The 13,137-nt window shown below is 46.0% G+C and overlaps 1 protein-coding gene across 1 annotated transcript in view; it reads right to left on the reverse strand.

Moving 5' to 3' along the window:
- LOC139268315 (rabphilin-3A-like) overlaps window positions 1-13,137 on the reverse strand; it is a 120,203-nt gene that overhangs the window by 34,589 nt on the left and 72,477 nt on the right. Inside the window, exons 8-9 of the mRNA XM_070886385.1 lie at window positions 11,771-11,854; window positions 628-834 (exon numbers count right to left, since the gene is read on the reverse strand). Coding sequence (XP_070742486.1) covers window positions 628-834; window positions 11,771-11,854 — 291 coding nt within the window. The remainder of the gene's footprint in view (window positions 1-627; window positions 835-11,770; window positions 11,855-13,137) is intronic.

The following is a 13,137-nucleotide window of genomic DNA, read 5'->3' on the forward strand; positions in this document are numbered from 1 at the left end:
AGGAGCAGGAGTAGACCATTTGGCCCCTCGAGCCTGCTCCGCCATTTAATAAGATCATGGCTGATCTGATCATGGACTCAGCTCCACTTCCCTGCCCGCCCCCCATAACCCTTTATTCCCTTATCGCTCAAAAATCTGTCTATCTCCGCCTTAAATATATTCAATGACCCAGCCTCCACAGCTCTCTGGGGCAGAGAATTCCATAGATTTACAACCCTCTGAGAAGAAATTCCTCCGCATCTCAGTTTTAAATGGGCGGCCCCTTATTCTAAGACTATGTCCCCTAGTTTTAGTTTCCCCTATGAGTGGAAATATGCTCTCTGCATCCACCTTGTTGAGCCGCCTCATTATCTTATAAGTTTCAATAAGATAGAAACATAGAAAATAGGAGCAGTAGTAGGCCATTCGGCCCTTCGAATCTGCACCGCCATTCAATATGATCCTGGCTGATCCTCTCAGTCTTCTGAACTCCAATGTGTATAGGCCCAACCTACTCAACCTGTCTTCATAAGTCAACACCCTCATTTCCGGAAAATTTGGGGAGTATTCTACCACAGATTATCCGTGCTGTTTAATAGTCTGTTTTAAATGAACCCACTTGAATCTCCCAGCCCCGGTATTACTCACTGGCTTCATCCGAATCATAAACATCTTCGTCTTCATCCTCCTGCTGCTGCTGTCGTGCGGAAGGAGGCAGTGCCGAGGCTGTGCCCGGTGCGGTAAACTGTGCGTGCTGGCGGACAGCTCTCTCCTCCTTCACCGGGGTGTAACTGGTATCCGACGATGGGGCGGGCTGACTGGCCGCTGGATGCGACAAGGAGGGAGACCCTACCACTGGCAGAGAGAGACAAACAAAAGGGAATCAGAGAGGGAGAGAGAGAGATCATTTCTTCTTCAATTCAGGTTGGGGACATGTTTGATGGCACTATGTTCCAAGGTGAAACTGGGGACCCCCGAACCAGGGAGAACGGAAATGAGAAATGAGGATGGTGCAGCTCATAACTGTTCTTACTTGGCTTTTGTTCTGGATATCTGGGAGTTATTCCCTGGCCTGCTCTATAGGTTCCAGGGGCGCCTGTGAATGGAGAGACCAGAAATACATCAGTCCAACAAGCCTGGAGAGTCCTCAGATCTCTTACAGTGACAGCACAAAAGGAACCAGAATGAGGTTTGGTTAAAGAGCCCGAATGAATATTGATAGCGTAATGTCCTTACACACTACTACAAATTCACACGAGGCACATTATGCAGACAAGCTCACTCTGTGACCTGAACCTTTATTCACAGGACCAAGGAGTGATGACCCTGCGTGGGACCTCCCTTTATATACCTGGATGACCAGGTGAGGAGTGTCTCCCACAAGTTCACCCCCCTGTGGTCAAGGTGTGCATTTCTTGGGTGTATACAGTATGCAGTGTTGTTATGAAGGTTACAGTTACATGAAGATTACATACATGACAGACAGGGATAGAAAATCTGAGGGGAGTCATTTCTGTTCAAAATACTGATCTACTCCCTACAAAATTAAAATACTTGCCATGATCGAATTTGAGGGCCGTAATCTGCGACCCCTATGGGCACGCACGCACCCGTAAAGGCCGCGCAGGTTCCGGGTTTTCACGCGCGAACCGCATGCGCGAAAACCCGGAACTTGCGATTTGTCAAGAATTTACTGTACAGTTCCCACGCATCCTACAGGAAAACAGCCTCCGCAGGCGGAGCGTTGGGCTATTTGCACAGCGAATGCTCGTGAAATGCTTTTGCCAGCGTAAGAGTTTAAAAATACATAAAAATCAAATTTTAGCAATCATTTAAAAAACCCTTTGCAATAAGGTAAGTTTATTTTTAGCCCCGTTAAAACATGTAAATTTATTTTTCCAAAGAATTAAATTTTTATTTTAAATATTTAATTAAATGCCATTCTAATTCATTTTAAACATGTGATGTTTTACTTTTATTTATTTGAAATGTAGATGTATTTTTGGGGGCATTCACATTCAGCGGGTACCCGGAGAGGCCCAGGCCCATGGGTACCCGGAGTGGCCCAGGACAGCGGGTACCCGGAGAGGCTCAGGACCACGGGTACCCAGACAGGCCCAGGACCACGAGTATCCAGAGTGGCCCAGGACAGCGGGTACTCAGAGTGGCCCAGGACAGCGGGTACCCGGAGAGGCCCAGGACCACGGGTACCCAGACAGGCCCAGGACCACGAGTATCCAGAGTGGCCCAGGACAGCGGGTACCCAGAGAGGTCCAGGACCGCGGGTACCCGGAGAGGTCCAGGACAGCGGGTACCCAGAGTGGCCCAGGACCGCGGGTACCCAGAATGGCCCAGGACCGCGGGTACCTAGAGTGACCCAGGCCCACGGGTACCCGGAGTGGCCCAGGGCCGCGGGTACCCGGAGAGGCCCAGGATCGGGAATCTCTGCACCTCCCGGACCGCCAGGTATTTTATTTGTGGATCGGAGGCATTTCCCCGCGGGAAGCCTCTAGCTGCAGATTCAGGGCCTTGGGGGCGGACTGTCGGCTCCTCTCCGCTCCGTTTTTTGCCCCAGAGCGGCGGCAATGGCGGCGGGAAGCCTCCAGTGCCCTGCAGCGATCCTCGGGTCTGGTTTAGCGGCGGTGTGGAGCAGCACCGCTCGGGAGAGCTGCACCACCGGCATGAGTTTGAACTTGAAAGCGCGCCTCGTACTGACTGCCTGGGAAATGTGGAAATGTATTTTTATCTAAGCTGTACCACACTGTAATGTTGTGCCCTTTTTAATATAAAACAAAATGGAACCCTGGTCCTTCCAGGAATTTCTGCAACAAGCAGTCGGTTTGCATAAACAGCTAAACCTGGCTTAAATGGCTGATAGCCACCAGACAGCTGGGAGGCAAGTCCTGCTGAGACAAGTACCCCCCGCCCCCCGGCCCCCCCATGGTGCTCTCCTATTGTCTAGACAACACCAGTTCCACACCGCCCCACACTTTTCGAAGTACTCAAACCACCAGCCATTATCTCTTCTAAAGACCTCATCCATTTGATGCAAAAAGATAACTGACCAGGAAACTGGACAATCCTGACAATGCAATGCAGGTAATAGCTCATTACCACACTCTCATCGAGTGATGGCCAACTAATAACCCTGACAAAAGGAAATATCTGGAAACCATGTCAGGACAAGGATGTAGTAATTAACTCTTTATCTGTATTCACTGACTGCCAGACAGAGCCAATACACAGGGAGAGGCCATAACTTGGGTTTTACTGTATAAATATCTCGTGAAATTGTACCATTTGGAAGGTGTTCACTTAGCCATTGACTGAGTGTGACCTTTCCCTTGCTAGCAAGTAAATTAAAGAAACTTCTGCCGGAGCTGAAGGTGTCGGAGTCGTTTATCGGAGGTCGAGATTTCGACAGTTACTTCTTGGAGGTTCCACCGAGATGCATACTCTCTGCCCTGTGAGTAAAACGGATACAGGCATAGTGCCTCTCCAGTGAAAGGCTTCAGTGGCCAAAACAAGGTGAGCCTTTTACTCACAAGAGGTTTCTTCACTGTTGAATCGTATATGTAATCTGTTGTCTACAGTGGAGGTACTGCAATCTACGAGACTCGACATTTAAAAGCTAAAGTTATTTTTTGTGATAATTTCTTTCTCAACTCGCAGGCAGAAGAGATCTGGTTCTGGAAATATCTTGAAACAGCCCGGGGAAGGTTTCAGTAGGAAAAGGTCAAAAGAGCGCGAGTCGATCAAAGGTTCTTATGTGATAAGATTAGGGAAAAAAAGGTTCTTATGTGATAAGATTAGGGGGAAAAGGTTCTTATGTGATAAGATTATGGGGAAAAAGTGCTAATCGATCAAAGGTTCTTATGTGATACGAGTTCATTTGGAAAACGGTTCTTATGTGATAAGATTAGGGGGAAAAAAAGCACTAATCGATCAAAGGTTCTTATGTGATAAGAGTTAAGGTAATGGGACCATAAGTTTTATAAGTTTTATTAGGATAAGTTAAGGACTCGGTCTGTAGTGCGTAAAACGCAGACTGAGAATTGATTATTTGTTTCGATAGAGTTTAAGGTTATGATTTGTAGACTCGCGTGAATGTTGCTTGTCCTAGTTGTCCTTGTTATACTGTTGTGTTCAATACCTTTGAGCGACATTGCAATTAGAGAAACGGGAAGAGTCACTAGGGAAAATTGTGATTTGGAAAAACAAGGATTGATTAAGAAAAGAAACAGTAACTGATTGATCAACTACGGTTGGTTCGTGCCAACATCTCTCACACACCCAGACTGAGCCCGAATTAAGAGCCACGTAATGGCCAGGAGAAGTGGGCGTAGAGAACTCGGTTGGCCGAAAGGATTGTGAGATCAGAAACTGTGGAAAATCTTAATCATCCAGAATGGGTGCTGGAGCAAGTAAACCACCACCAAAAGGTACACCAGTCCATTTGATGCTCCAGAATTATGGTCAATCTTCAATTGACAAAAAAAAAGGGTAAAGTGGATTAAGGGTGAAAACAGGCCATTTCCACCTGATGTTCATTTAATTTAGAGAGAACAACATGTCTTATAAACAGAGATCCAGGTAGAACAGGTAAAGAAAAAAAAAAGGAAAGTAATAGAAAAGGCCTGGGTTCTGATTCTTCAAGCCAATGTAAAATTAACAGAGGAAGTAAATCAATATGTAAAAAAAGAGAACCTGATAGTGACTTATGGATTCAAAAAAAATAAAGCTGGCCAACAAAAAAAGCTTTATTGAATGGAGAGAGACTTTTGTGACTGTCTTGTCTTTGAATGAGAGTGCTTCTGTGTTTTTTTCTCATGTGTTTGGAAAGGTTGTGGAACTGCCTGTTCGTTTTAGCTCCACCTACTTTTTCAAACAGAGTGAAGTTTTTTTTTAACCCTTCATAGTGTCCTGTATGTGGGAAGTTTAAGACATTTTAAGTTAGAAACCTAGGTGTGGATTTATTCGGATGAGAAGTTACAGAGCTAGGAAATGCACAAAGGGTAGGTTTGTTGAGACTTGGTCCCGGTTTAAAAAAAAGAGAATTTATTTGACACGCTCACTTACTTGTCGAAAGAAGACACGCAATCATTGATTACATTGGGTTGAAAGACATAAATTTAGTCTAGGAGTGACATAAAGAACGGGGAAGGGAAGTTGTAATGCCTTTTTTTTTTAAAGCCTTTGTGGGTCTCTCGAGGCTGCAGGCTGGGGGAGTACGCTCCCATTGTCCTTGGTGTAAAATCTTGACGCGAAAGCTTCTAGCTCAGTCAGAGGATTTGTTTTTTTAGATAAAGAGTGGCAGTACAATAGTTGAATTGGGATTTTGAGATATTTCAGGTGATCTCCTTGATCAACATTTTGGGTGTATTGGAAAAATCTTGAGTTTGGAAGCCTTTTAATAAAATTATAAAACAAATACTTTACATTCTGTGATCTGTGAATCACTATAAGCATAAATGAGAAGTCCGTGTAACACACCGATTCTTCCGGTTCAGAAGCCCAGTAGTGACAAATGGAGGTTTGTCCAAGACCTACGAGCTGTGAATGAATTTACTATATTCTCACAATGCTTAAAGAAGGAGTTGGAATGAAGTATCCCGGAATGCTTTCCAGAGTCTTAAGCAATCCCTCAGTTCAGCACCAGCCTTGGGATTACCAGATTACACTAAGACATTCAACTTATTTGTTCATCACAAGTCGGGTTTTGCACAATCTGTTTTGACTCAGCTACATGGGGACAGGCAGCGACCGGTAGTGTATTTCAGTACCCACCTAGACCCAGTGGCATGCGGACTACCAGGATGTCTTCCTTCTTTGGCAGCAGCTTATTACTTTGTACAACAGGCTCAGACAATAACTCTAAATCATCAAACCGTTTTATATATCCCACACTCTGTCGAGATTTTACTTACTAAATGTGCCATTCCACACCTAACTTCTGCAAGAACCACTAAGTATGAAGTTGAACTGTTAGCAAATCCGAACCTTGCCATTAAAAGATGTACTATCTTAATTCCAGCCACTCTACTCCCCACGGAAGAAGACGGCGAACCCCATTCATGTGAAATGGTAACCAAATTAGTGACTAAACCACGTATCAATTTAACAGATGTACCAATGTGTAACCCTGATCTAGTGTACTATGTTGACGGATCGCCCTACGAAATGATAGGGGCCAACCTAGAGCGGCTTATGCAATTGTAACCCAGTTTAATGTTGTCGAAACAGCCTCTCTTCTAGACTCCTTTTCAGCCCAACAAGCCGAATTGTTTGCGTTAACTCGAGCCTGTATTCTGGCTGAAGGACAAACAGTTAATATCTACACTGACTCCAGGTATGCTTTTGGGGTATCACATGACTATGGACAAATTTGGAAGATTCGCGGGTACCTGACTTCTTCAGGAACCACTATCAAAAATGCAGAACAAGTGGAAAATCTCCTGCGAGCCATTCAATGCCCCTTGAAACTTGCCATTATCAAATGCCAAGCACATACAGGCCAGTCGAATGAGATGGCACTTGGGAATGCCAGAGCTGATAATGCAGCTAAGTCAGCAGCTCTGTCAAAAGGGGGATGCGGGCATCATTGTTCCCACTGAGGAAAAATAATTGCTCAGACCCGCCACCCACTATTAAAGACGTGCTGGCCTTTCAGACACAGGCCAGTATGGAGGAGGTGGTGACCTGGACGAAGGATCAATGTTATAACAATCCAGAAGGAATATGGGTTCACCACGACGGCCCCGTGGTGGTGCCCAGATCCTTACTTCCATGAATTGCCCGATGTGTTCATACATTCACAAATGCGGGCAAAGGGGGGGTGGCAGATTATATTTTGGCAACTTGGTATGCACCAGGTATTTCGGAAATTGCAAAACAAATCTGTGAAAATTGTGTTACCTGTCAGACAATGAATCCGGGTAAGACGGAAAAGATAGAATCTGCCTCCCACCCAAATCCAGTGGGGCCTTTTGTACATTTACAAATGGATTTTATTGAATTACCTACGTGTATGGGATTCAAGTATGTATTAGTTATTGTAGATGTGTTCTCGAGATGGATTGAAGTCTTTCCATGTAAAAAGGCCGATGCCACTACTGTTGCTAAATGTTTGTTAAAAGAAATCGTACCGCGCTTCGGAATCCCTGCTAAGCTTTCTAGTGATAATGGGTCACATTTCACGGGAACTGTTATAAGAGAAATGTGTAAAGCTTTACAGATTAATCAACGTTTTCATTGCAGTTATCATCCACAATCAGCTGGACTTGTTGAAAGATATAATGGAACGCTTAAAAATAAGCTGGCAAAATTATGCAATGACACTGGACTGAAATGGACAGAACTGCTGCCCTTAGCTTTGATGGTAATGCGATCTGCAACCAACAGAACAACAGGCCTGTCACCGCATGAGATAGTTATGGGACGTCCCCAACGACTACCTTTTACAGCACCATTTACTGCAAAACAGATGGACATTCACAAAAATGGAGGAAAATATGTTGAATTATTGTATTGCACTAACCAAATGTATTTCCAGCTTTCATTCACAGGTAAAGGAAGCTCAAGTCAAGCCAGCGGAAGGGAAGTGTCATAACCTGGAGCCTGGGGAAATCGTTTACATCAAAATCTTTAAAAGAAAAAGCAGTCTACAGCCAAGATTTGAAGGACCATACCAGGTCTTGCTGGCGACTAATACTGCAATCAAGGTAAAGGAAAGACCAACATGGATCCATGCGTCCCATTGCAAAAGGGAACCCGACCAGGAGGAAGGGAAGAAGGAACCAGAGGAACAGAAAAAGGAAGACTGAATAAGGAACTGTACGGACTATGGGGACTGATGGTGCTGGGCTTGACAGGGTTTTACTTTGCCTTATTGATTATACCAGGAGTACAGACACGCCACCGAAGGGAACTGCAAGTAAATGTATTCATGGCATGAGTCATAAGTATGCTCAAGAAAGAAACTTGGCGAGTTGTTGGATATGTTCCCATGTACCTGTCCACTCCGAAGGGGGTGTTCCCCTAAGATCTGTCCCCTTTAACGAATCAGAAAGGGTAGAATGGTTGATAATGCAAAATAGGACAAACCTAGCCAAGGTGTCAGAAACAAAGGATCAAACAGAATGGAGGTCAGCAGGGTATAAACTTACAACCTTCCAAGGATGGTACCAGCCCAATTATAATAATAACAGTCAGCCTTCCTTCCTAAGCATTACTCCAAGAATAGGAAATCCTGAAGGTATAATATGCCTAGTGAGTAATGAGACTAAAGAACCAGAAATGGGACGCAGCAAGTGTTCCCAAATGACTAAATGGCAAGCCACAGCAAATCCCACTGATGGGAGAAAGATAGCAACCGTTGGCTGGACAATGGTCCATAACAAAGCCCCAGGTGAAGGGTGGGAAGGTGAGAACACTCGAGTATGAATGGCGCGAAAAGACCAGTGGCTGACGTCCTATAATTGCACCTACTTTATTTGTGGCCATAAAGCCTACCCATGGTTACCAGCCAACTAGACAGGGTCCTGTTACTTAGGATGTGTGGTATCTTCATCAGATCATTAAAGACTCTAAGGGATGCCTATGGAAGTCATAGAGTTAAACGGGATTTGACATGACTAAATGGAATATTCAAGGTAATGGTGCCACCCTATGGAATGGCAGTTACGGGAACTGGCTAACTTAGTCGAATCAGTAGCCAACGCAACTTCCCAAGCCTTTGAAGGGGTGAATGACGAAATGGTAGCTATTCGAACAGTGGCTCTCCAAAATCGTATGGTCTTAGATTATCTCCTAGCCAAGGAAGGAGGGACATGCGCATTAATAGGTGGAGAATGCTGTACGTATATCTCGGATAAATCAGAAGAAATCGGCAGTCTAGCTGAATACATTAGGAAAAAGGTAATAGAGTATAAACAGACAGTTGGCCAGGACGGTATCACCTTGTGGGGTTGGGCATCGGGATGGTTGGGATCCCTAGGGAGATCGGTGGTACAGGGTTTGATCATATTCCTGCTGATAGTCTTCGCCCTGTATGTATTACTTGTCTTGGTTAAGTGTTGCTATGCCAGGGTGGGAAAAACCATGTTATCTACCGAAACCACGGCTAGAGTTATGGTAGCAACAGCTACTGAAGACTCTTGTGTGGAAATGGAAATAGAGAGACTGTACAAGATCAGAATGGATTAAGTTGTCCTTGTGAAGGACAAAATGGGGGAATGTGGAAATGTATTTTTATCTAAGCTGTGCCACACTGTAATGTTGTGCCCTTTTTAATATAAAACAAAATGGAGTCCTGGTCCTTCCAGGAATTTCTGCAACAAGCAGTCGGTTTGCATAAACAGCTAAACCTGGCTTGAAATGACTGATATCCACCAGACAGCTGGGAGGCAAGTCCTGCTGAGACAAGTAGCCCCCTCCCCGGCCCCCCCATGGTGCTCTCCTATTGTCTATATGACACCAGTTCCACTCCACCCCACCCTTTTCGAAGTACTCAAACCACCAGCCATTATCTCTTATACAGACCTCATCCATTTGATGCAAAAAGATAACTGACCAGGAAACTGGACAATCCTGACAATGCAATGCAGGTAATAGCTCATTACCACACTCTCATCGAGTGATGGCCGGCTGGCCAACTAATGACCCTGACAAAAGGAAATATCTGGAAACCATGTCAGGACAAGGATGTAGTAATTAACTCTTTATCTGTATTCACTGACTGCGAGACAGAGCCAATACACAGGGAGAGGCCATAACTTGGGTTTTACTGTATAAATATCTCGTGAAATTGTACCATTTGGAAGGTGTTCACTTAGCCATTGACTTGAATGTGACCTTTCCCTTGCTGGCAAGTAAATTAAAGAAACTTCTGCCGGAGCTGAAGGTGTCGGAGTCGTTTATCGGAGGTCGAGATTTCGACAGTCACCGCCCGGGAGAGCTGAGCCACCGGCATGAGTTTGAACTTGAAAGCGCGCCTCGCACTGACTGCCTGGGAAATCGGGGCGGTCCAACGATACCGATAGCGGAGAGATAAGTAACGGATTCCTAAGGTAAGTGAGATTGTTTTTTCTTTTAATTTTTTTGCGATTTGTGTTGTGGTGGCGTGGGCAATGTTTTGGGAATGTTCTTGTGGATTTTGTTTAAGGTTCTCCGCCCCGCACCCACCTCCGTCCCAGGCTTCTCTAGGAGCGCTCAGTAGGGGGAGGGGGTCAGTGGGGTGTGGGGGAGGGAATGTCAGTGGGGGGGAAGAGGTTCAGTGAGGAGAGGGGGGGTCAGTTGGGTGGGGGTCAGTGGGGGGGGAGGGGGTCAGTAGGGGAGAGGGTCTGTGGTGGGGGTCAGTTGGGTGGGGGGGAGGGGGTCAGTAGGAGGAGGGGGTCAGTGAGGGTGAGAGGTGTCAGTAGGGGAGAGGGTCAGTGGGGGGGTCAGTTGGGTGGGGGTCAGTGGGTGGGAGGGGAGGGGTCAGTAGGAGGGAGGGGGTCAGTGGGGGGAGGGGGTCAGTGGAGGGGGGAGGGGTTAGTAGGAGGGAGGAGATCACTAGGGGGAATGAGGGAGTTAATGGGGGGGTGGGGAGGGTTGGTAGGAGGGGGTCAGTAGGGTGTTGTGATCAGGGGAGAGCACACCTGTTCCTCCTGGCCACGAGGAAACAAAAAAATCCCTCAAACTAACTTACTTTTTGGGTCTTTTCTGGCCCCGGCTCCTCTTGCCACCAGTTGGTCTGGAGGAGAAGCCATGACAGCTTCCCCACACAGGCCTCGGGTTAAAATGGCCGCCGGGCCCTGATACTGCCATCGGAGTCTGATCTGATTATTTAAAGATAGACCCGCTACTTTGCAGTGGGTGTCCCACTTGCTTAAAAGCGGTTAAAATGACAACCCGCGCGGCAAGGGAACAGAACTGGAGGGGCTAAGCCTTTGCCGCCGTTTTAACTGCCCGCTCGCCATTTACTCCAAATATTCAGGTGCGGATGGGTTTGTTTACACCGGCCAACCTGCGCACACTTCCCCCTCCCTACAGCCTCATTTGTTTGAAATCCAGATTCATTCCGCAGGCTACCAATCTAACTCATTCTTATTCAGGATCTCCCAAAGTGGTGGAACTCCTCATGTCCCTCAGTCTTTCCTTCCTCCTGGTCTTCAGCTCTTCTGTGGTGGTTTCCCTGATCTTCCACCGGAGCTTAAGCGAAAGATAGGCGGAAACGCTAGAGCGAGTGTAAACGACCCTATTGTGCTGAGGTTAAGGTAGGAGATCAGGGGACCTTCTGGACGCAACGACCTTCCCCGTTGTCCTGGTCTTAAGAACATAAGAAACAGGAGCAGGAGTAGGCCCTACGGCCCCTTGAGCCTGCTCCGCTATTCGATATGATCATGGCTGATCATCGACCTCAACTCTACTCTCCCGCCCGATCTCCATATCCCTTGATTCCCCAGACTCCAAAAATGTATCTCTCTCAATCTTGAATATATTCAGAGACTCCGCGTCCACAGCTCTCTGGGGCAGAGAATGCCAAAGATTCACAAACCTCCGAGTGAGGAAATTCCTCCTCATCTCGGATTTAAATGGCCGACCCTTTATCCTGAGACTGTGCCCCCTAGTTCCAGACACTCCAGCCAGGGGGAAACAACCTCTCAGCATCTACCCCGTCAGTCCCCTTCAGAATCTTCTCTCCGAGGCATTGCAACCTTGCTGCTTTCCCAAACTGGGGGCTCTTGAGCCTTTAATGCATTTTCTCAAATACTAAGATGAGGTAGGTTCAGCTACTCAGGGAGGTACCTACTTGCTTGAGGTGGCTGTGCAGGCGAAGTTTGGTGCGGAGCTGCAGGAGGTCGCGAACCCTGAGCTGAAGTGTTACGTCGTCCAGCTGAGGAAGAAGAGCAAGTGAGACCGAGTGTCAACAGGATGACTTCGTACTTCGCAATAATGGACCGAAACCTTTTTAAAGACAAAACTCAACAGTAACTGTGCGATTACGAAAGCAAAATACTGCGGATGCTGGAATCTAGAATAAAAACAGAAAATGCTGGAAATCTCAGCAGGTCAGGCAGCATCAGTGGAGAGGAAGCAGAGTTAACGTTTAGGGTCGATGACCCTTCATCAGAACTGGAGAAGCACTAAAAGGGGGAGGGGAAGAAAGAAAAAAAAGGGAAGGTCAGTGATAGGTTGGAAGACAGGAGAGATGCTATGCTATGTATGAGAGTAACTATGCTATCAGTCAGATAGAAAATAGAATGACAAACATGTTAAAATATTCAAGTGATCAAGTTTGGCAACCAATACTTCATAACACTAAACATAATGCTCTGATTTGTTTTCGTGCTCAGAGCCTGTATTAAAATACTATTAATGATATTTATATAGAGCCTTTCACATTGAATCTTCTCAAAATGTTTCGCACAATCAATTACGGTGAGACAGTATCTACTGTTATGTAGGCAACAACTGCAGCCATTCTGCATGAGCAATATCCAACGATCCATAATGAGATGAATAACTGGTTAATCTGCTTTGTAGTGGTGTTGGTTCAAGAGAATATGTTGGCCAAGTTACCAGGAGAACTCATTGTTTCACAAATCGAGCTAAGGGATATTACATACTTGACTGAACTTCGACTTATTTACTCTGAAGAAGAGAAGGCTCAAGGGAGTTATTCAATTATCCGAGGTAGTTGAAGGAATAAGTAAGTTGAACCCCAATATTTTCATGATTGCCTACTGGAGCTGAGGATACGGGGTCATACTTAGAATCATAGAATGGTTACAACACAGAAGGCCATTCGGCCCATCCAACTTGTGCCGGCTCTCTGCAAGAGCACCTCAGCTAGTCCCCCGCCCTTTCCCCTTAGCCCTGCAAAGTTTTTTTTCCCTTCTTATAAGATGGAAAGTGAGATTGAAGTACCGTAACCTTCAAGGCTATGGACCAAGAGCTGGAAAGTGGGATTAGGCTGGATAGCTCTTTGTCGGCCGGCGTGGACACGATGGGCCAAATGACCTCCTTCTGTGCTGTAAATTTCTATGATTCTAGATTGACGTGCTTTACACATAAACTGGAGAATGTGTGGAACGGATTGCTCAGTTGAGATGGTGGAGTCACGGCAGTGTTAACAAATCTAAGGGAGAATTGGGTAGATATTTGAGGGAGTGGGCA

This window comes from Pristiophorus japonicus, chromosome 8 (assembly GCF_044704955.1).
Source record: "Pristiophorus japonicus isolate sPriJap1 chromosome 8, sPriJap1.hap1, whole genome shotgun sequence".
Lineage (NCBI taxonomy): Eukaryota > Metazoa > Chordata > Chondrichthyes > Pristiophoridae > Pristiophorus > Pristiophorus japonicus.